At 39.6% G+C, this 25047-nt stretch overlaps 1 protein-coding gene and 1 non-coding gene across 4 annotated transcripts in view; one reads left to right on the top strand and one right to left on the bottom strand.

Moving 5' to 3' along the window:
* Positions 1 to 25047, top strand: part of SCAPER (S-phase cyclin A associated protein in the ER) — a 163247-nt gene that overhangs the window by 122300 nt on the left and 15900 nt on the right. For all 3 annotated transcript variants that reach the window (XM_072147687.1, XM_072147688.1, XM_072147686.1), the window contains exons 25-28: positions 7458 to 7687; positions 8490 to 8645; positions 12200 to 12434; positions 13345 to 13494. In XM_072147687.1, coding sequence (XP_072003788.1) covers positions 7458 to 7687; positions 8490 to 8645; positions 12200 to 12434; positions 13345 to 13494 — 771 coding nt within the window. The remainder of the gene's footprint in view (positions 1 to 7457; positions 7688 to 8489; positions 8646 to 12199; positions 12435 to 13344; positions 13495 to 25047) is intronic.
* On the bottom strand, positions 19672 to 19778 carry LOC140129273 (U6 spliceosomal RNA). The gene has a single exon (XR_011855471.1). It is a non-coding gene; the product is annotated as a U6 spliceosomal RNA (small nuclear RNA).

The following is a 25047-nucleotide window of genomic DNA, read 5'->3' as shown; positions in this document are numbered from 1 at the left end:
TCTTGGAGCCCAGAAATATTTATCACCAGGTAACTTGGAGAAGATCCTCATTAAAGGGGTTGTCCGAAAGTTATGAAAAAAATCTAAAGGTGGCCAGAGGAGGCTGCTTAAAAAAATAAAGATCTACTTACCTTCCGACGCCCTCCGGGTGTCCCGCGCTGCTGTTACTTCGGTCCGGGCGCCATGTAAACAAACATGGGCACGGGAGCAGCGTGGAATCAGCTTCTGGCCTGCCATGCCTACCCATCCCTATTCACAGCACTGGATGGTTGTTGAGGCCAGTGCTGCTTCGGCAGCCAGGTTTGTTTACATGGCCCCCGGACCGGAGCAACAGCAGCACTGGACACCCGGAGGGCGTTGGAAGGTAAGTAGATCTTTATTTTTTTAAGCAGCTCCCTCCGGCCACCTTTAGTTTTTTTTCCTAACTTTCAGAAAACCCCTTTAAATCAAGTGATGTTGAGGTTTAGATTTTTTTGTGTGCATGAGAACATATATTTGACCTGTGTGTCACCTGATTAGAGAATATAAGAAATACCTTTATTAAACTAACATGACAGTGTGTAAGTCTTTCCTGGTTGCTCAGTCTTTAGCAAGTGATTTTTTGATGAGCTGCAGAAAGATTTCCTTCTGCTCTGCGGATGTCTTAAAGCTTTTGTTTTTATATAAACTATCCCTCAGGCTATGGCCGCAGACAGTTTTCTATTAGAAATACATATATATTTTCTTGCTGGAGAGGACTTAGCTGAAACTGTATCCACCCAAATTTAACCCATGCCTGTATGCTTACAAAGCCGTGTTTTATCTATTACGGACACCATTTATACCGGCTGACAGACTCCATTGTATATAATTGAAAAGGAGTCTTTAATTTTGCTGTATTATACAGGCAGTCCCCGGGATAACGTACAGGATAGATTCTGTAGGTTTGTTCTTAAATTGAATTTGTATGTAAGTTGGAACTGTATATTTTATAATTGTAACCCCAGCCAAAAAATTTTTCGGTCTCTGTGACTTTAAAAATGTTGGATTGTCATAAGAACCGGGATTTAACAATAAAGCTTATTTGCAGACACCATTGATAACAGTTATAGCTGTTTATTGTAACCAAAGGCTAAAGTACAGTAAATTACTAACATCCAGAGGTCCGTTTGTAACTAGGGGTCGTCTGTAAGTTGAGTGTTCTTAAGTAGGAGACCACCGGTACTTTGTTTGTGAGAGTCTGCACTGGAAATCTCCTAACAGAGCCTCTGGTGTAGATGTGAACATATCTGGAGCATATAAAAATCATATTTATGCTGTGTTTCAATAACCATTCATGCCAATGGTTACTGCTATTATTGGAAGTTTAAATTGTGTTTTTATCCCATCCCGTGTTACGGTAAGGGGAAGTAAAATTTGGACAATCAGGTAGTTCATGATATATTATTGACCACATTGCGAGAATTAGGTTGAACTTGAATGTCAGACATGGAACAACGGCAGAGAGTGGTGCTGTTTCGGGGTCACTGAGGAATACTTCAGCTGCTTTGTATGTGCTGTGCAGTGAATTTAGTGAATACTGCTTACATTATTGGTATTTTGAAGTTTAAAAAAAAAAAAGTTCCTTGGATCTAGAACAATACTGATTTTCCATCGAACATTTCTGGAAAGTTTAGGCTACAACTGAATGAATTCATGTTTTAGCACTCTATGCTAATACTGTGAAGGTCAAAGCCACCTAGACACATTTTCCAACCAGACACTGTGGTCCTGACCCAGAACCTGCCACATCCACTTTCCACTGAAGTTACTTTATTGGCATCAGTATTGGTATTACCAAATTTGTAGAAAATAAACATGAAGTGGAGGGTTGGAAAACAGAAAGGTTAGTGGTGGTTAAACCTGTTTATAACTAGTAGACATGGCCAGAATGGATTTATGTTATTTAGTTTGATAATAATATTTTCATACAATAGTGAACAACTTATAAGAAGTAATGGTAGTGATTACATTATGTATGGCTATACTTTTGCATGTAAGCAATAATAATAATAACTCCATATGTTACATTGTGTGCATTGCAGGACCAGGGTGATATGGTTTTCTGATTACAGCCTAATGTTTAGCCAAAATAATGCTTGAAGCCATGAAAAACCTTTATAGAACCTGAAAGGGCAGGACATGTCTGTATGTGCCTTAAGCATCTTGTTATAACGTGTTCCCTCATGCTCACATATGTTTCAGCCATATAGGGGATCACGGACAATAGTTTAATTGTGCCAGTCCCTGCCATATGCCTTAACCTTTTAATCACTTTATGAGAGACACTGCGCTTCTCTTTGCTATTTATCACCATGTATATGCAGCTAATTGTGTAGGGAAACTGTATCATTTGACTGATTTGTACTATAAATAATATTGTTTGTTACTGTATGATTTTATTTAAATATAATGATTAATTGCATTATATGGTTCAATAAAAAAATTTAATTTTAGAGTTTTTAATTACAGAAAGGAATTGCATACATAAGATAAGTCTGAAATTTAAACCAAATTCCATATTTCTCACACTTTTTTGTTCAGTCGCTTTCTTATAAGTATAGTGAAGAAATATTTAGCAATTACAATTGTCCATTTCTCGTAACTTCAAATAGAATATGTCTCATCATGAAACCTTACAGCAGCTTCAGAATGGTCAGTCTAGCATTTACTTCTTGATGCTTTCAAAGAAGACAAGAAATCATTTTTCTACTTCCAACTTCTCTGGATCTTTCTAAAAGATGAACATTGGTATATTAGAATCCCCAGCCTGGATGTTGGTATAGGACCAAACATACAGTGATGTGACAGTACTGGTATAATACTGACAGTGTTGTCACAGTACAGGTGGTCCCCTACTTAAGAACACTCGACTTACATACGACCCCTAGTTACAAATGGACCTCTGGATATTGGTAATTTATTGTACTTTAGTTCTAGGCTACAATAAACAGCTATAACAGTTATCACAGGTGTCTGTAATGAAGCTTTAGTGTTAATATTGATTCTTATGACAAGCCAACATTTTTAAAATCCAATTGTCACAGAGACCAAAAAAGTTCTGGCTGGGATTACAATAATAAAATATACAGTTCTGACTTACATACAAATTCAACTTAAGAACAAACCCACAGACCCTATCTTGTATGTAACCCGGGGACTGCCTGTACTAATGCAGATAGTGTTGTCTCGGTACTGGGATAATGCAAACAGTGATGTCTCGGTACTGGGATAATGCAGACAGTGATGTCTCGGTACTGGGATAATGCAGACAGTGATGTCTCGGCACTGGGATAATGCAGACAGTGATGTCTCGGTACTGGGATAATGCAAACAGTGATGTCTCCGTACTGGGATAATGCAGACAGTGATGTCTCGGTACTGGGATAATGCAGACAGTGATGTCTCCGTACTGGGATAATGCAGACAGTGATGTCTCAGTACTGGGATAATGCCGACAGTGATGTCTCGGTACTGGGATAATGCAGGCAGTGATGTCTCGGTACTGGGATAATGCAGACAGTGATGTCTCGGTACTGGGATAATGCAGACAGTGATGTCTCAGTACTGGCATAATGCAGACAGTGATGTCTCGGTACTGGGATAATGCAGACAGTGATGTCTCAGTACTGGCATAATGCAAACAGTGATGTCTCGGTACTGGGATAATGCAGACAGTGATGTCTCAGTACTGGCATAATGCAGACAGTGATGTCTCGGTACTGGGATAATGCAGACAGTGATGTCTCGGTACTGGAATAATGCAGACAGTGATGTCTCGGCACTGGGATAATGCCGACAGTGATGTCTCGGTACTGGGATAATGCAGACAGTGATGTCACAGTACTGGGATAATGCAGACAGTGCTGTCACAGTACAGAGATAATACAGACAGTGATGTCACAGTACAGAGATAATACATAAATGATATCAAAGCACATAGAAAATACATGCAGTAATGACAAAGCAGAGTGATAATACACACAGTGATGTCACAGGATAATACACACAGTAGTGTTACAGTACAGAGATAATGCACATAGTGATGTCACAGCACAGGGAAAATATACACAGGTATCACAGCCTGGGAATTGCATACAGCAATGTCACACTACAGAGACAATGGACAGAGAGCAAATTTTGCTATCCAGCAATCTGCAAAAGTAATCAGGAAAAAATTCACTTTTATTGAATCCATGTTAAAAAAAAAATTAAATAACCGTGCAAAAGAAGGAGGAGGTTGCCCTTTTTGAGACACTTTAGCTCCTTCATTTTTGGCAAGCTTAAATGTTTTTAACACGGATTTTATAAAAGTAAAGTGTTTTCCTGATCATTCCTTTTGTAAGCGCTACTAAGTCACTCTGGCTGGGAGGAAGGTGAGCTCATCTTTTTTCTTAGAAGTAAGTGCACACAGTGTTGTTACAGCAGAGGGGATAGAAAACAGTGATGTCACAGTAAAGGTAGAACCGAGTGATGTCACTGCATGCAAAATGCACAGAAATAACCAAAAAAACAAGCACAGTTATGTTACAGGGCAGGGATAACAACCACAGTGGCCCACATTTACTGAGGTGCTTGTGCCAGTTTTCTGTCGGACTTTGCATCTTCTTTTCAGTACAAACTGCTTGCACATGTATTTAAGAAGTGTCCGTGCCACAAAAGTGTCGCATGTCATTCTTCATGCAAAGCAAATTTCTGCACTGAAATGGGCGTTCTGGCGCTCAATCGGACCTTGCGCCACATTTATCATGCAAAGCCTAATAGAAGTGTCTTGCACCCCAACCTGGTGCACTCTGCACGCGTCAGAAATCCTGAATCTAGCGTACTCTGCACACTATACATGCAACTGCACATATTACAGACTGCACTGCTTTTAGTAAATGTGCCGCAGTGAGGTCACAGTACAGAGATAATAAACACAGTTATGTGTGACCACTATAAATTAATTTCCTAGTTTGGTTGTTTTGATATACAATATATAAATAGACTTGGGCAAATGGGACGACTATGGCAAGGTTTTTTATAGTGTAAAGAGGGATCTTTTAATTTTACTATGAAATATTGATGCTTATTTCTAAATATTATTATAATTATAATTATAATATATTTTTTACTTTATATGTCTTCCCCCTGAGGTCTTAAAGACCCCTGGAGGACATTTCCATAGGTATTTTTGTTATGTGTTTTTTAATTTTTACAATTTTTTTTCCATTTCAAGATTTCACCCTAAAACGGGTCTATAGAGCCAGCAGCTCCGCCTCCTGTATTCACTTGTAAAGGAGACGGGATTGAGTTAAGAGTGTTTTGTTATTTATGTAGAGATTTGTAGCACTAAAGTGTATTGGTCAAACCCCAGCGGCCGATTATAGGATGGACACTAGGGGCACGCACCCCAAGGCCTCCACTACATAACTTGAATTAGGGGATTTCCTTTATGATATTCTAGGCCTAAACTAAATAAGGGGGAGCAAGGAAAAGGTCACTATACTTAAAAGATGGCTAAATATACAAGGGGGCAACAAATCTAAAAGTGAGCAGTATAGGGGGAGACAAACAAGGCACAAAATTTAAGAGAGGGAAAAAAAGGGGGCATTAAATGTAAGGCAGTGTAAGGTAAGGTGCACTCAATTAGAAGCAATGCAGAAGTTGACCTAAAAATCCACTACTATTTTGTTCTTAAAGCAGATTAACTACGTCCAGATCATGTTTCTTTCATGGCCCAGTGTGGTGGCATCATCCAGAAAATCATCTTTGAAGTGAGATGTATAAGAGTAGTGTAAGGATGTAAAGTCAAGGAGCTGGAGAGTTTAGTACTGAAGTGAAGATTTCCCTTCCTCAACAGTAGTTTCTTATGACCAAGGAGTTATTCTGACAGCCAGGAAGTCGGGAAGTCGGGAAGGATTTTTTTCCCTGCTTTGGGTCAATTGGCATCAGGCTTTTGCCTTAGGCTGCATTCACACTTCCGTTGCCCTACCGTACCGTAGCGGGCAACATCAGTGCACGGGGAGAGGAGGAGGAGGTGAGCTCAGCTCACCCCCGTCCCTGTCCATAGGAAGTTATGGCGCACGGCGCCTTATTACAGACAAAGGACATGTCCTTTCTTTTTACGGGGTATGGAGCGGTACAGTGCCGCACGTGTGGTGCACCGTATCGCTCCCGTAGGGCGCCGTGCGCCCACTGCCGTCTATGGGGGACGTATATCGGCCGTATATACGTCCCCCATACGTCAGTGTGAATGTAGCCTTATTCTGTATCAGTGTGGTATAATTTATAGATTGGACTGATGTCTTTTTCTAAGCTTATTTACTATGACACCCCCTCAGCTGTGCCGGACAGTAACCGGGTCACCAAAGTCTGATAAATGATGACAATAATTAAAGTGGGGGGAATATGTTCTTTTTGAGATGGGGATATTTTGAATTCAGTACTAAACTCCCCCATCCCTGTCATGTCACATATTCAGTTCAAAGTTGATATTCTGGCTGATGCCCCCACACTGGAACATGAAAGAAACATTATCTGGAAGGTGCTAATCTGCTTCACAACAAACTGGTTTATTGGGCCACTTTCTGCTGACAGGTTCCCTGGAAGGTGCCCTTGATATTGTAGGCAAGAAAGGGAGTGCTAAAACTAAGCATGTGGGCATCGCATATGGAGTCTTAACGGCAATGCATGTTGTGCTGAAGTTTTTGGGTAAGGACTTGCAAATAGGAAAAGGAAAATTAGCCTCCATTGCTACATTAAAAACCTTATACATCAACTTACAACTATCAGGAAGCCTAGTGACATGAAATGGTATTAATAGCCAAACCAGTAAGTGTCTTCCTGAAGGAAAAAACACCCAACAAGCGCTTTTCTGAGTTGTTACTTCGAACAGTGTACGATTTGGTAAGGTGAGAAACATGACTTTAATTTTTATTTTATTTTTTTAAATCCCAGACACTGGGATGTTCAATAACTGTAAAATTAATGACTTTATAGGGGTCCTGAGGAGTTTTCCTGCATCTGCAGGGCTCTTAGGCATTGTATAGGTGAAATTGGTGCTCATTACATCATACCAAAGAGTATGATCAGCAGAGCTCCCACAGCACTAAAAGTAATATATTAAACCCTAAAAAGGTACATCACATCCCTAACTTGAATGAATTCCTGAGCTGCAGAGCCATAGCAGCCCAGCATGTAGCTTTTGGTTCCATAAACAGCCTACATTGGATGAACATAAATGGCTTTGCTGTTTTTCAATTTGATACAAGTTTTGGTCATTGCACTTTGGAAGATTGATATACCCCATTCTAGGTAAACTGAGGTTCCATTGGATAAGTAATCATTGCTTTTAAAGCGTATACATCTTTATCATCTAATCCTTGTAAAAAGATAAATCTTTCATTTTATTATCTAATTCTTGTATAAAGATAACTTGTATTTTTTTCACCCTATAGCTGGTTGTTCCAGATGACGAAAAATCTACAATTTTAAGGAGCCTTAATAAGCAGATCTTGGATGGCTTGACCACGGCACTCCTCCAACTCCTCTGTAAAATATTTTCATGTTTATCAACCAGTTCTTCAGTAGGAAGTGGACAAACAGAGACTATAAAAGCCAAACCGGAAGCCAAAACAAAACTGTCCCCAGCAGACGCGATTAGCAGTCGCATACAAGATATCATTGGGTAGGTTTAATAACGTTACTGTGGTTTTTGTTTCTAGCTATTTTAGTGTGTATTGTATTTTCTTTTGTGAATTTCTTTTTAAGGTGCTATCGTATATCTAAGTTTCCCTTAGTTTTGTATCCTCAAGGCAGCATCTTTGCATCAGTTTTACTTCTCTCTGCTCCTTCCTGTAGCTTATTGATCCAGACAGCAATAGAGAGTAAGGACTATAAGTAGCAGCAATAACCAGAGAGGAAAGGGAGGCTATAACAGCCAGGACAGAGTCTGCATGGACAGAAGTTAATCATACAAGCTATATATTAAGGAGCGTCCTCATGTATTACTAGCAGGATCTTACCGACAGGTCTAAAGCTGTTTATCACGTAGTCAGCAAATAAATAATGTAAAAATGGTTGCAGCCTGAAACTTAATGCAGCTCTTCATAATGACTGACATCATATGTAAAAAAAAATCCAATTCTTAAATCCATTGCTTAGAAATCCATAATTAATGTACAAAACTACATCATTCAATTTTACTCCAGATCCCAACCCACACCCCATTTGGTTACCAGTTTTAATTCATCCAAACCCTTCGGGTATTATCATTCCAACCTTATATACCACATAACCAAGTCAAAAAAGGGGAAAAAGGAAGGATATTAGTAACTAGGACCTCTAATAATGACCTACGGTAATAAAAACAGGGGAAATTTACACTGATATTAATTTGCTGGGGATGTTTTTATTTAGTTACACTGCATCTATATGTTGTATGTTTGACAGATTATGGATAAATGTTGAAAATCCTTTTCTTTTGGCAGTTACACAGTTAACATTGGTCTTATTGACAAGCTGTCAGGCTGCTTTATCTCTATACAAGGTCCTCTTGACGAAAGTACCAGAATGTCCGCTTTCCTTCAAGCAGCAACTTCTCTTCTTCATGAGCTATGTAGACTTTGCATTTCTGTAGTGCCAAGGTGAGCACCATGTGTAGCGTGTTTTTCAATTATATGTATATGGTGTATAAATATTAATACCACCTCTAGCTGTAGGTTAGGCAGGTCTGCTGGAAAAACTTTGAACACATTCATTTAACATAGCAATCTTCATCTGACTGTCCTATTTTATCTTAATATGTATTTAAATAAACAATAAGGAACAGTAATATAAGGGGAGAATGGGGGGGGAAGTAATAGACACCATAAAGATAATGGAACCGAGTCCCCACCTAAATGCCACAGTGGCCCCCCTTAAAGAATTTACGCATCGGGTCTAATCCTCAAGAAAGTCTATTAAGCCAAAGGTATCCCCCAAAAGAGGGAAGGGAGGAAAGACTATGACAGCAAATGAAATAAAAGAGTAAATCTTTATTAATGAAATATATTAAAAGACATGATATGGAACAATTGGGTACACAAAACAAAATGCAAGACACACACAGCGGTGGAACACAGAAAAATTGCAATCGCTCACCAGGACAGCTAACGGAAGGGGTAACCTTACATATCAAATATATTGCAATTTGAGGGACTGAGATGGAATAGATAAGACCCCAAGGATACCATAATAAACAGTTTGATAGGTAAATATAGTGCCTATGTGGCGAATGTAACACAAATCTAGGTGATCCCGGGTAATGTGGATGTCAGTCCTTACCAGGTGATGGAGTAGGGTGTTCCTCTGTCCAGGACGACTGCCCGCCCCAACGGGCCGGCAGTTGTCCCGGACAGAGGAACAACCTACTCCATCACCAACGGGCAGTCGTCCCGGACAGAGGAGCACCCTACTCCATCACCTGGTAAGGACTGACATCCACATTACCCGGGATCACCTAGATTTGTGTTACATTCGCCACATAGGCACTATATTTACCTATCAAACTGTTTATTATGGTATCCTTGGGGTCTTATCTATTCCCTCTCAGTCCCTCCAATTGCAATACATTTGATATGTAAGGTTTCCCCTTACGTTCCGTTAGCTGTCCTGGTGAACGATTGCAAGGCAATTTTCCCAAAATATGTTCCCAACACATGCTACCAGATCTAAACTTCCACCAGATAGCTTGACCACAGACCATAGCTTATCTGTGCTATTATATGTTGCCATATATTGTTTGTGCTTTGCGTTGATTCCTCGAGAAGATTTAAATAGTAGTCTGTATTGGACTATAATATATCACATCATCTGATTAGATCGGCTCACCTTTCCTTTTTAATAACCAGTTTTCTGGGTTGCTGAATAGACCCTTTTTACCATACTGAATGTCAAGAAAGCACATGATTGAAATTGACATTATGAACCTACAGGAGACATAAGGAGTCTCCTAAATATACTATCGGCTCTTGAATGTAAACATAGCTCAAGCAAGCCCAACCTTAACCATTGATCTTGCTTTGAGTGTTTTGGACATGTGGTTAAAGCAGTTTTTAGAACGTCCATTCATGTGGTAATACTTGCTGAGTAACTTATCAGATGCAATGTAGGATGGAGTGGCAGGAATTCAAGAATAATATGCAACAGAATTCTGCATTAGCAAAACTTGTATGGTACAACATGAAAAGTTGTAATAATTAAATATTTGTCCTGTGAAATCTATGACTATGTATTACTAGGTCTGGGATTCTTAATGTTAATTGTTTGGGTTCCTTCATACTTAGGCTAGGTACACATCTCATTTAAAGGACATCTACCACCAGGATCAAGGATTGTAAACCATGCACAGTTACACTCTGGTGAGTGTCCCCTCTGACAGTATCTGCTCTTCTTTTAGCTTCTTATGCCCTGTTTTTTTTTTAAGGCTTTTAAATTATGCAAATGAGCCTCAGGGGCTCCGGCTCCATATGTGTTAATAGAGCCTGGAGCCCTTCGGCTCATTTGCATAATGATAAGGCCTTTTTTTCTTAAAAACAAGGGCATAAGGAGCTAAGAGAAGAGCAGATCCTGCCGGGGGGATGAGGGGCTAGACACCAATATGTCAGTGTGCTTTGTCCTTTGTCTTAGTGGTAGATTTAATTTAATGTATAAATGAGGAAAGCTCCAAACATATGCACTGGGCATTTATGTATACTGGCAGATGGAGGCTTCCTTTTTGCCTCTGTCTGCAAAGTATGTTTCCTATACTGTGTTATACACAGCAAGCTGCATCTTTCCATCCTGCTTCTACCTGCTTAGTGACACAAGCACTAAGTGGAGGCCATATGGGGGCAGATGCAGTAGTACTGCATCCATCACTGGCCTCCGCTGAGTGTATAAAAGAATGTATTTAAGGACCATTACATCACTGGGGAAACACCCTTAATGGTTGCATTGTCTAAACAAACAAAGACTTTTCTTTAAAGCTACGGGAGAATGAGGTCATGTAAAACCCGTAGTGGAATCTGTGTTTCACTGCAAGTTTTAAATCTGCATCATGTGAATTTTTGCTCAGAGGTTCCAACCTGCTTGACCCTCACCTTAGGCTCAATGTCCACAAACAAGCCTTTTGTCAAGCATGAAAAACTGATGTTAATGTGCATTTCTATTGGCCGATCTGCATCTGTCTGTTTTCACCGATTTTCATGAAATATATTCAGAGTGATCAGTGAAAAACCCTTCAGACTGACATACAGTCTTTTAAACTAACAGCCATAAGCACTGATCTATTAAAAAAGGATCGCTCTTAATTCCCCCATGTGCCATACATTAAAAATAAACTGTACTCGGAACTGGTGGTAATTTACTGGTGTAGTAATCATATTACTACACATTTTATACTCTTCTTCAACTAAAAATACTCCACAGAAATACTTAGAGGAGACTTTGCCAGAAAGCAATTAGTGCAAACTCTAGGAGGACGTATCCCAGTGTTTGTGCATTCAGTAGGACTTGTCCTCACCATCCTTTGTAAGTACTTATCTGGAATCTGCCTGGGGTATCCTGTAACGGAGGCATCAGATGACTTGTGAATGAAGCCTTACATGTTCTTCTATCATTATGCATAGAATGCATCTATCTGTAACCAACATTGTCCCTCTCCTCACAGCTAGAAAGCACATGGAGGGCAGTGCAGTCAGATTTTATGTAGTTTATGGTAAATAGGTTATGTTATGTTTTTACGTCAAGGTTATTTATACTCATGGACACAACTCTATATGGCCTTTGTGAACTAGCCTGAAAAATTGCGGATAGCTCACTGTTGCCATTTACTTCTTTTTTTCATGATGAGCGGAGGCCACCGTGTCTCGCCACACTAAGACTGATCCAGACGGCCAATTACTCCTCCCTTTTCCACCCAGCCAAAACTAGCCACAAACATTCCCGTTTGTGTCCCGTTTTAGCACATGGCCGTGCGCATGAGGCCTTGTCTATATTCAAATCACTTTTGTTTCGTAGTCTCCTGTATTGTATCCCTGTCAGTCTTGGAAGCTAACTTCATCTAGTTTACTTTTCTAGATATCTTAAGAAAGAATTTAAGTAGTATTTACCCTTTACTCTACATCCAGTATCCCCTAGATGTCAGCTACACATGTCATTTGTTTCTGATCTTATCCAGCTCTTGGGACATATTTGAAAGCCATCCGGATCCCACAGGACTGTCGGCAGCTCTTCAAAACTCGGACGTTGTTGGGGTTCTGCATATGTTGTACTGTGCGCTGTTCCACAATTCCTCCTCTGAACCCAATGTGTCCGGCTGTAAAGAGACCTATGAACAGAACACTCTTCAAGTGGCCATCCAGAGCCTTCGCTTTCTTAACAGTTTTGCTACTCTGCATCTTCAGTCATTTCAGGTAAATATAGTCACAACAGTTATTCAAAATTAATTTCATGAGCAGACAACAAAAACATATGAAATATAATAATAACTAAGAAGAAGAATAGGGAGAGAGGCTCGCCTATTCTCAGCGATCCCATTACAGTAACTAAAGAGCAAGTATCTAAACAACCACATCCATGGTACTTTATATAGTTATGGGATCTGCATATATCCGACATATATGACATATCCTGATGATACAATGTGAATGTCCAAGTTGTTAATAGCCCTTTTAGATCGGACCCAGTTGGTACATTTGTGACTTTCCATATGACGGCCCTGAGCACCTGTAGTTCTCTTTTTCAGTCTACCCCATTCTATAGATGCAGCAGCCATGCTTTACTTTACTGTTTTTACCATAGTAAACCATTCTTATGTTATGCTTGGAGCAGTAAATGTCAAAAGATTGTTTCAGATAAATTATCCTCTTTAAATGACCCTCCAGTGATTTGTACCATTTGTTGAGTTTTCCCTTATTTAGTTATCACTTTCTACCATCTGCTTGTCACCCTGGTCATGTGATCTCATTGTGACCGGGTAAAAATGAAATGGATTTGCATATCTGACAGGAGGTCTCTCACTTACTGCTGATGAGCTATACCACACAGACACTTGTATATAACACTTATCATAGAGAAAGGCATCTGTCATACAGTAATAATAATGGAGATGACTGATACACCTCAGGTCTTTGTTGGAGAATATGGTAAGACAATTTAACGCAACACCACTCTTTTCATGTCCAGGGGAGTGGCAAAAAAGGCAGAGGCTACGACTATTAGACGACCATTAGAACTGTAACACACATTTGGGCCATTATATTCCCAGGTATTGTGCGCACCCTCATGATCTTCTCTAAGTGTTTTCCACTTGTTTTTTGTCAGTCCGTTGTAGGTGCCGAGGGCCTGTCTCTTGCATTTCGACATGTGATCAGTTCCCTAATTTGGTTTTGTACCCAATACACATGTGAAGATCTTCTTCATGAGATCATTGTATGCGTTGGATACTTCACAGTGAATCATGCTGACAACCAGGTGAGTGATAACATCCAGTCCTGTACATTACATTGCCATTGCTGATAATATTCATATAATATTATATAAATATAATATATATAACTAAAATAAGCATCTTCTATAAATATGGAATTGATATCATGGAGTAGCAGAAGTCTTATAATGTTGCATTTCCTAATTTGTATGTCCACCTTTTTGTATGCTAAACTAATAATAAACAAGACATGAATTTACTTGTTGAACAATGTTAAAAATTAACGCTTAAACCCGAAATTGCACAGCTATAGTACCCAGCATTTTGTAAGAAATCTGTGAAGGCCTTCAATGCAGTTATGTATGAGGCATTAGCTGTGCAAAACTTTCGCCCCTAGACGTTTCTAAGGCCTTTACCTGTGTGTAAATCAATGCCTTCACATTGCGCAGGGTCATTTCTATTGCTATGTTGTGACCATTCAGACCAGTATCTACAGTTTGCTTACAGATAAAGCTTGATCATTACTTTAACGCTAAACTTTCTGTCACAGTCCAGGGCTGATGCATGGTTTCTTACAATATTCTAAAATGTTGCAGGGATTTCCTTGCCTTCCTCATCACTTTGATTTACGTGTTATGTTTGAAGTGCCTGCACCCCTGTAAAGTATGTATTTCCTTTTATTACAGAGTGACAGGTTAAGACTGTACATTATTTGGACATCTTATTAATGCTATTTCTCTGCATTATCACATATCTGTAAATTATCTAAAGGTTGTAACCTTTCCTGTGCCCTGGGCTCCCGGCAGCTGATCCCATTTAGCAGAGCTGTCTGACCATTGTCAGGATGAGAACACACTTCTAATCCAATACCGCTAAAGCGGAGGCTTTCTATCATGGTTTATGTGTTATACAGAGGTCATAGCCCAGCATCTCTACCTAGTTGATGCCATTGTACTAAAATCTCTGCATAGTCATGATTGCATTGTGTGGAATGAATACTGTGAATACAGACTGCTTCTTCCTTATATTTTACATGAATATCTTGTTGAAGAAACTTCTGTGAAAAGTGTATCCTAGTCACTTGGTTAATAGTTTCCTGTCATTAGTCATTACTAATTACCTGTTGTTCACAGATTTGTGTTTACTGTAGGCGTGACAGGCAATTTATTAGCAAGCAATCTATTACAAGTCGTCTTCCACAGAGGAGTGGCCACAGACCTGCTTACATTAACGGGAGCACAATGTCAGGCGATGCCCATGATTATTAATGGAAGCATATGTTTATGGTATAATTTGTAGGGAATCTTGTGGAATTAACGTAGTTAACTTAATTGGATAATGTTTAAAGGACATCTACCATCAGCTTACCTAATGGTAAGCGATTTATACTTACCTAACCGTCCTGTCCCTGTGTCCACCATGCTTCATTTTTTCATAACTTTATATGGCCGCATTTCTGAGAAAAATCAAATCAATTTAATAAAGTATGCAAATTAGCCTGTGGTGCTCTGCTGCATACAGCTCACCTCCTTGGATGCTCACTTACGTGCTTATGCACGGGTAAAAAGCTGTGTGAGATACAGTAAAAATTCAGATATGTATTCCTTAATACATATCTGCTTCCTTAAGTCAAGCAAATGGCCAGGTCCTTCAGAAATCCATGCTGAAAACACACTTTATTGAGAGTCCATGGCACCAAGAAACGAACAGAGAAACAGTTGCTGTACGTGACAGCCGAGCCTCTGTACAAGCAGCCGTGATCATGAACGGCGGCGCGATCAAACATGAACGTAGCACCTTATGGGGTTACCCACCTCTTTCCAGCGATCAACACCAATAATCCTTGAGGCAAACACCCCCCCCCCCCCGCGCGCACTGAGATTTGGGGTGTCGATCGTCATTATGGCAGCCCCAGGGGGCGATGAAGGACCCCAGGGCTGCCTTATATAACTGCCTGCTTGGTCAGACCAACTGTAACAACTTGTATCTGGATGTTGGTAATTTACTGTAGTTTGGCCCTAGGCTGCAATGATCAGCTATAACAATGCAGCATTTTTAAAATACAATTGTTACAGAGACCAAAAACAAATTTGGCTGGGGCTTACAATTATAATATATATGGTTCCGACTTACATACAAATTCAACATAAGAACAAACCTACAGAACCCATCTTGTACATAACCCGAGGACTGCCTGTATATAATAACACCTGAAAATAACATCATCAAAATCTGCCCTATAAAAGCTCAGTGGCTCCTCCCGTTCTTCGCTCTTCTGTGGCCCCTAATGTAGTTTACATTGACATGTGGGGTATTGCCCTACTCGTAAGAAGCTGCACAACAAAATCTGATGTTTTTTCTCATTTTATCCTGCATGAATGTGTACATTTTAGGAATAAATAATCATTTTATTGGCAAAATGTAAAGATTCCAAATAGAACCTCCATTCTGTTTTAATTCTCTTGAGAAGCTTAACGGGCTAACAAGGTTAACAAAGGCTGTTTTGAATAGTTTGAGGGGTCCAGTTTTTAAAAATGCGGTGATTTGTGGGGAGTTTCTAATAAATAGAACTTTGAAAACCCTTACGAAGATGAATTGTCCTCTAAAAATATTGAATCTGAAATTTACTTGAAAATTTGGAAAAACGCTGATTAAACTGTAAACCTCCTAACGTCTTAATAAAATAAATTAACTTATAAAAAAAAATGTCAGCATAAAGCAAACATATGGTTAATGTTAGTTAACAACCAATTTATGCGGTTAGACTAACTGATTTAGAAATCAGAAAAATAGGAACATTTTTTTGCATTTCCAATATATTTCAACTACAATATAGCATTAATGTGAAATGTACAACATGTCATGAAAAAAACTGTCTGAAAAAAGATTTTCAAAATTGGGCTGTCTCCGAAGGGTAAAAATGAGCTTAGTCCTTAAGGGGTTAATTCTGTCTCCATCCATTGACCACTCAGTAACATAATTGAGGATCTTGTCTTTGTAGTGGGTTCTCAGACTTCTGTGGCTTGCATTTTCCATCACAATCTGCACCTTGGATGGACAGGAAGAAAGGAGAGGGGATTAGTTTTGGCAAACTGCTTCAGCTTCTTCTGATGCTGTCTAATTCTGCATTGGTACCATGTTAGATACTCCACCATTTCGGCCTTACAGCTGCTTGTCCTTTTTGCTGCTGTAGCAAGTAATGAAGATGATGGGCCAGGAATGAGTAAAATGTTTAGTGGGAGCCTGGCTTTTTGCTGCATTTTTCACGTGGGGTTCATTTACCAAGGGCCCGAATCACGTTTTTCCGGCGGGTTACCCGAATTTTCCCATTTTGCGCCAATTTTCCCGAAATTGCCCTGGGCTTTTGGCACACGCGATCGGATTGTGGCGACTCAGCGCCGGCATGCACACGACGGAAATCGGGGTGCGTGGCCGTAAGAAAACCCGCCGGATTCGGAAAAGCCGTCTTTTTTTTTTTTTTTTTAAAGTGTCGCTTGACACGCACTTACCTGCACCCAGGATAGGATAGTGGACTCCTACGCACATCAGCGCAGCAGCAACACCTGGTGGACATCGGGTGCACTACCTTAGTGAATCATCGGAAGACCCGAATCCTCCACAGAGAATGCGCCACGGGATCGCGAATGGACCGGGTAGTAAATCTGCCCCATAGTGTTCAGGCTACACTGCACTTAGTGCCATTATAGTGCCATGGGCAACTAGAACAGTTTATCTCTCATTTGTTTTTCATAAATATCCCCCATTATATTATGTAAGTAACTAGACTATCCTCCTATTGACATTATCTTCAGAGAAAGTAAGCATGTAATGTATTGATCAGTATTGTTGAGAATTGGGATATTTGATGCCGCCTGTCAACATCAAGTGGGAGCCTACGGTATACAAATTTATACAGATGTCATTAGTAAAGGCTTTGAGTAGCTGAAGGTTTATTTTCACCTCTGTGTATGTGTGGAGAGAATTAGAGGTTTTTAAAGTCTAAATGTTGACTTGCAATTATTTCTTGCACAAAACATTTTAGTTACTAGCAGGAAAGTACATCACTGGTCAAGAAAGAGCGGCCCTGATATGACATACTATATTCATCCCTGCCAGTCAATGGGTTAAAGAAATGTGGAACTTGCCTTCTTTACAATTCACCATGGTGTGACCTCCATATGCTGTCCGGGCTGTGACACTGCTGATTGAACACACCAGATTGTTTATATACAGGCAGAGAATTCACAGACCACTCTCAAGAGGGTGCACAAACGTCAAGAGTCATTTTTCCAGTCCTTTTATAAATAATGTGTCAGAATTGCATCTGATAAACAGTTCTAGGCTCAGGCTGTAGTTTATATAGAAGAAAAGTCTAAGCTGGCAGAGTATAAAATTCGGAGACATTATCTGCTGTGTGCCAAGATTGAAGCGGTACCCTCTAAAAAAATGACATTTCCTAAATCATTCCAAGCTTTGGTAGGATGTATGGATCATTACCATAATCATTGGTATTAGGTGCATACAGATAAGTTAATGCTATGAATTCTAAGAACCTACAAATTCTATCAGTCATGTGGATGCACAAGTTGGTTATGAAAAGGATTTATAAACAGAATGTAAAAATGCTCAGATATCAGTGAATTATAATGTAGACCAATAGACTAACCCATAATTTTGTTTTTATATACTTTTACAAATCTCTGTTAAAAAATTAAAAATTGGCTCACAATTGAAATAAAAACCCTTAACCTCAGGGTTTTGTTGTTTACCATGGATCCTCAACCTGATTTTCCACGAAAAAGCATTGTAGTGGTTATACATTTTCATCCAGTAAACATTATTGTTTGTATAATGAAAAGCTATACAATTTTCCAGTATGTTTTATGTATCAATTCCTCACAGTCTTCTAGATCTCTGCTTGTTGTCCTGCTATATAAAGCTTCTATGTTAACTTCCAGTGGATAGAAATGTGATGTCACACAGATGCACTGCTTATTAGTCATATTACAGTAATCGGAGCTGTGTGCTATAATGACCACCTATGTCACATCACTTGACCATGGACAGATTTCTATCCACTGGAAGTAAACATTGAAGCTTAGAGGGACAGCAAGTAGAGATCTTTAACGGAATCTGATTCTGTCAGCTTCTTTAAAAAAATTATAGTTTTACTATCAGTTTCTCAGAGGTGACATTTCTCTAAGACGTTTATACTTAAGATTTATAAAACTAGTTATACAAAGAATTTTTTTTAAAACTTCTTTATTGAACAGAATTGTGGAATAAATATACAGCTGCATTATACACAATTATTTGGTAAACAAAAAATGAATTTTAACAGTATTGGAAACACTTTCTTCCAGTAGTTGCTCAATATTCTACCAGCCGCCTACCCTACAGCATGTGTGTCTCCATAGCTGTGGTTTATTGTGTTACAGTTGTATATATATACGCCATGTCATAGTACAATGCAACCAGATGAACATTACAATGCAAACAAAACATTACTTGCGGGTGATTCTGGTAAGTCTGGATCTGTAGGTGCAGTTGAAATATCCTTATCTTATGACCGTTTAGTTAATATGGTTTGAGCCCCTTCAGTGAGCTCTAGCCTGAGTGCCCCTGATCTATTCCCCAGGGTCCGGGGTGTAGCTGGCCCACACCTTTCGCTCCATGCCCAAGTAACTTATCAGTGACGGGATAGACATTGTCAACCTGCAGATTGTTCTTCCGCAAATATTGCCCTGAGTCTATGAGGTGAATAGTGTGTCTCACCCGAGTCACACCAAGTGCCCCAGATTCGGCCAAACATATCTGGACAATTCCTGTGTTTGTATAAGACTGCCTCATAGGGAAGCATTTGATTGATTTGTACTTTCCACATTCGTATTGTCGGCGTGTTGGGGTCATACCACCGGAGCGCTATACATTTTCTTGCTATGAATAATGTTATCTGCAGGAAAATGCGGTGATAATGAGTCCAGTCTTCTTCTGATAAGACCCCCAGGAGGCACACCTCAGGTACACATGGGACTGACAGGATAATAAATCTTGTGAGAAAATCTGTAATATGTTTCCATAATGTTGCTATTGGGGTACATTCCCATATCATATGCATGAAGTCGGCTTCCAAGGAGCCACATCTAGGACAGGCAGTGGAATGTACCCGGCCCATTTTCTGCATGCGGACCGGAGTGAGGTATGCCTGATAGAAAATATATAGAAATATGGAACGCTTCACAAATTTGCGTGTCATCCTTGGGCAGGGGCCATGCTAATCTTCTCCGTATCGTTCAAATTTTAGTATATGTGCTGCTGAAGCAAGCACATACAAAAAAAGTTTAGAAATGCCCTAATGTGGCTCTCTTAAAACATTATATCAGAAGTACAGAAATGTCCAGCACACAGAAGACACAGCTAAATATTATATGGAAACAACTTAAGTTCTAGATTGGTTGGGATTCATCCATAGCTATATACACTCACCGGCCACTTTATTAGGTACACCTGTCCAACTGCTCGTTAACACTTAATTTCTAATCAGCCAATCACATGGCGGCATTTAGGCATGTAAACATGGTCAAGACAATCTCCTGCAGTTCAAACCGAGCATCAGTATGGGGAAGAAAGGTGATTTGAGTGCCTTTGAACGTGGCATGATTGTTGGTGCCAGAAGGGCTGGTCTGAGTATTTCAGAAACTGCTCATCTACTGGGATTTCCATGCACAACCATCTCTAGGGTTTACAGAGAATGGTCCGAAAAAGAAAAAACATCCAGTGAGCGTCAGTTCTGTGGGCGGAAATGCCTTGTTGATGCCAGAGGTCAGAGGAGAATGGGCAGACTGGTTCGAGCTGATAGAAAGGCAACAGTGACTCAAATCGCCACCCGTTACAACCAAGGTAGGCAGAAGAGCATCTCTGAACGCACAGTACGTCGAACTTTGAGGCAGATGGGCTACAGCAGCAGAAGACCACACCGGGTGCCACTCCTTTCAGCTAAGAACAGGAAACTGAGGCTACAATTTGCACAAGCTCATCTAAATTGGACAGTAGAAGATTGGAAAAACGTTGCCTGATCTGATGAGTCTCGATTTCTGCTGCGACATTCGGATGGTAGGGTCAGAATTTGGCGTCAACAACATGAAAGCATGGATCCATCCTGCCTTGTATCAACAGTTCAGGCTGGTGGTGGTGGTGTCATGGTGTGGGGAATATTTTCTTGGCACTCTTTGGGCCCCTTGGTACCAATTGAGCATCGTTGCAACGCCACAGCCTACCTGAGTATTGTTGCTGACCATGTCCATCCCTTTATGACCACAATGTACCCAACATCTGATGGCCTAATAAAGTGGCCGGTGAGTGTATGTGGTCAAACCCTTTAAAGGGAACCTGTCACCACATTTGCACATATACAGCCAGCGACAGATTCCTTTAGATCCCTATTCACTTACTGCTACCCTTCTGTTAGCTAAAAATTGTTTTGCTTACATCCACATAAATCACCTTTTATCTTATATTACCTAGCATCAGAGGGGGGGGTCCTGCTCGGCCGGCCCCTCCTATCTTATCCTTTCCATGCCTCATGCTTTCTTACTGGTCACATTTTATGTCATGTGACCAGAGTGACATCATCTCAGGTCCTTTAGTCTCTTTATAATAGCAAACTGTACCCTGTGCATGTATCTGACCACATGAAGTCACAGCAACCTCTATGGACTTCTACTCCTCTCCATCCTCCATGGTGGCTGTTGTGATTTCATGTAATCACATACATGGTGTATAGTTTGCTATTCACAGAAGGCTGAAAGACCTGCGATGATGTCACAGGTCGCATGTCATGAATGTAACACAAGGCACCGAGTAAAAAAATTGACACAATATTTCCCATCTGTTCATACAGCTTTATATGTCTGTAGTTGAATATTAGAAGATGGTCCCTAAGTACAAGAAGGCAGAGCAGTGATTTGAAGAGACACAGAGCTGTCAGTCAGAATAATGAGGCATGATCCACTGCCAGCCTGAGAGAGAGAAGAGTCACAGATACCAGTCATAAGTTACAAAGCTAATTTGCATATCATAAAAAGGTCTTTAATTAAGGTACAGTATACTACTGGCAGCTAATTTTATTTGATATGGGGAGGACTTGTAACCCTTTATTAGCAGGCATGGTTAGTAAGGATGGTTAAAATCTGGTGATAGGTCCTCTTTAAGCATGAGGCATACATTTTATCATCTCCTGTTACATACAAAATAATGCTGTAGGATCTAAAATATAATAAGATATGATAAGATTCAATCATGAGAAATAAAAAGATAATCCTATTTACAATTAATTATGTCAAATTAAAGAGAACCTGCCTGCTTGAAAATGCATTGGGAACTGATCAGGATTAATTATCAGGAGCATATGTCATGATGGTTGTATGAATGGCTGACATCCACAAACGTACAGCCATGAGAACATCAAGATTGGGAGATTTGACTTTGACACCCTGTGGCTTTTCACAGAGTAGCAGGTCCACAGTGAGCAGAGCCTTGACTTGACAGAGTTGACAGACTCTGCAGACCCTTGGAGAATGTTTTGCTGCATGCAACATTCTCCAGCATGAACCGCTTGGCAGTAGGTCAGTAAAGGTTTGGGGAGGCATTTTTTTGGAAGGCAAATCCCTCAACGTGCTAGCCAGAGGTACCCTGACTGCCATTAGTTACCAGGATGAGATCCTCAGACCCATTGTGAGACAATAGGCAGGTGCAGTGGATCCTGTATTTCAATGCTAGACCTCAAGTGGCTGAAGTGTCAGCAGGTCCTGCATAATGAAGGAATTGATACTATGGACTGGTCTTCCCATTCCCTGAACCTGAATCCAATCGAGAACATCTGGAACTTCATGTCTTGTTCAGTGCCTTAGGAGTTTACTGATGCTTTCATCGAGGTCTGGCAGGAGATTCTACTGAAGAACATCCTCCGCCTCATCAGGAGCAATGCCCAGGCCTTGTAGGGAGGTCATACAGTCATGTGGAGGACACTATTGAGCCTCTCTCCCTTGTCTTGAGGGATTTCCACTGAAGTTAGATCAGCCTGAAATTTGATTTTTCACTTTGATTTTGAGTATCATTGCACACCAAGACCTCCATGGGATATTACTTTTGATTTCTATTTATCATTTGTATGTTTTATTGTTCTCAACACATTCCATAATGTAATGAAAAATGAATTGGAATTTTTCTTTTATTGAAATCTAGGATGTGGTATTTTAGTGTTCCCTTGATTATTTTACGTATTGTATATGCACATTACTATAGAGGGGGCTGTTAGTCATATTACTTCTCAGAATAGAAAGATCAGATATTTCTTTGCATCAGATATTGTAAGCCAATCCAGTGGTGGAACACACAAAAGACCCCTTTAATTTTTTTTTACCAATTAGCTGCAATAAAACAAAGAGTAAGATTTAAAAAATAATTTTTTCGCTCCTTAACCCCTTAATGCTCCTTAACGACCTGTCCCTTTTTAGTTTTTTCACTTCCATTTTTCACTCACCACCTTCAAAAATCTATAACATTTTTTTATTTTTCCACATAAATAGCTCTGTGATGGCTTATTTTTTGCGTAACAAATTGCAATTCATAGTGACGGTATTTAATATTCCATGCCGTGTACTGGGAAGTAGGAAACAAATTCCAAATACAGTGAAAATGATGAAAAAACGTATTTGCAACGTTTTCTTGTGGGCTTCGATTTTACAACTTTCACTGTGCGCCACAAATGACAGGTCTACTTTATTCTTTGGGTCGATGCGATCATGGGGATACCATGATTTGTATAGGTTTTATAATGTTTTCATACATTTACAAAAATTAACACCTCTTGTACAAATTTTTTTTTTTAAATTTTGCCATCTTCTGGTGCCAATAACTTTTTTATACTTTGGTGTACAGAGATGTGGGTGGTGTAATTTTTTGCGACTTTTGATTGCGTTTTCATTGCTATAATTTTTAGGACTGTGACCTTTTGATCACTTTTTAGTGATTTTTTTAATATTTTTCAAAATGGCAAAAAAGTGCAATTTTCGAATTTGGGCGGTATTTTCCGTTATGGCGTAAAAAGCAGTGAAAAACCGTTATTATATTTTGATAGATCATGCATTTTCGGACACGGCGATACCTAATGTGTTTATGATTTTTACTGTTTATTAATATTTATATCAGTTCTAGGGAAAGGGGGGTAATTTGAATTTTTAGGTTTTTTTATTATAATTTATTTATTTTTTATTTTTTTTATTTTTACTTTTACTATTTTTCAGACTCCCTATAGTACTTTAACCCTAGGTTGTCTGATCGATCCTATCGTATACTGCGATACAACTGTATGGCCGTATATGGGGATTTTCCTCCTCATTCATTACAATGTGCTTATAGGAGCATTGTCTTCTTGGGAGGTGAACCTTCAACCCAGTCTGAGGTCTAGAGCACTCTGGAAGAGGTTTTCATCCAGGATATCTCTGTACTTGGCCACATTCATCTTTCTTTCAATTGAAACCAATCGTCTTGTCCCTGCAGCTTAAAAACCCCCTTAGCATGATGATGCCACCAGCTTGTTTCACTGCTGGGATTGTATTTGGCAGGTGATGAGCACTGTCCGGTTTTCTACACACGTACCACTTAGAATTAGCACCAAAAGGTTCAATATTCGTTTCATCAGACCAGAAAATCTTGTTTTTGTGGTGCAGAGTATACATTAATAAGCAGAAAAAAGAACTTTTTTGATCTTACCAATTGGCTACAATGAAACACAGAGTGAAAAATTTAAAGGGGGCTGAATACGTTCTGTACCCACTGTACCTAATATCTCTGTGGAGTCTCCACGCCTAGCTTTGGCTCTCAGAATAAATTGATGAAGTAACTGAGATTTTATGCCAAAATACTCTATTGTAAGAACCTTTAGAATTCTTGCATGATACACTGCCCTTTTATGCGTAGAAACAGTAATGACCGCACACCATGTATGGGTGGTGCTCAATGTAGGATTCTCAGTCCATCCATAATCCACATAGAGAACATGGCACACACCAAAATGGTTTTCTTTCATTTTTTTATTTTTAGTGTTTTCAACGTATAATTCACACAGTGGAGTCTTCACCGTAGAAATTGAACAAAAGTTATATAATTCTATACAGATCAGAAGTAATATACGACGTTTCGGTCATCACGACCTTTGTCAAGCATGATCTGGCAAAGTCTGCAGTAGCAGGTAGGAGAGTGGTGAGGCAGCCTCACCACTCTCCTACCTACTACTGCAGACTTTGCCAGATCATGCTTGACAAAGGTCGTGATGACCGAAACGTCGTATATTACTTCTGATCTGTATAGAATTATATAACTTTTGTTCAATTTCTACGGTGAAGGCTCCACTGTGTGAATTATACGTTGAAAACGCTAAAAATAAAAAAATTAAAGAAAACCATTTTGGTGTGTGCCATGTTCTCTATGTGGACACTGCCCTTTTATGGTGAAAGGTTCACTTTAAAAAATAGTAGATGACAAAACCAAGAATACTAGGAGCCACCAAGTAGACATTCTTTATTACAATGCAAATT

This window comes from Engystomops pustulosus, chromosome 4 (genome assembly GCF_040894005.1).
Source record: "Engystomops pustulosus chromosome 4, aEngPut4.maternal, whole genome shotgun sequence".
Lineage (NCBI taxonomy): Eukaryota > Metazoa > Chordata > Amphibia > Anura > Leptodactylidae > Engystomops > Engystomops pustulosus.
Note: the sequence above shows the minus strand (reverse complement) of the source record. Positions and strands in the feature narration are given on the sequence as shown.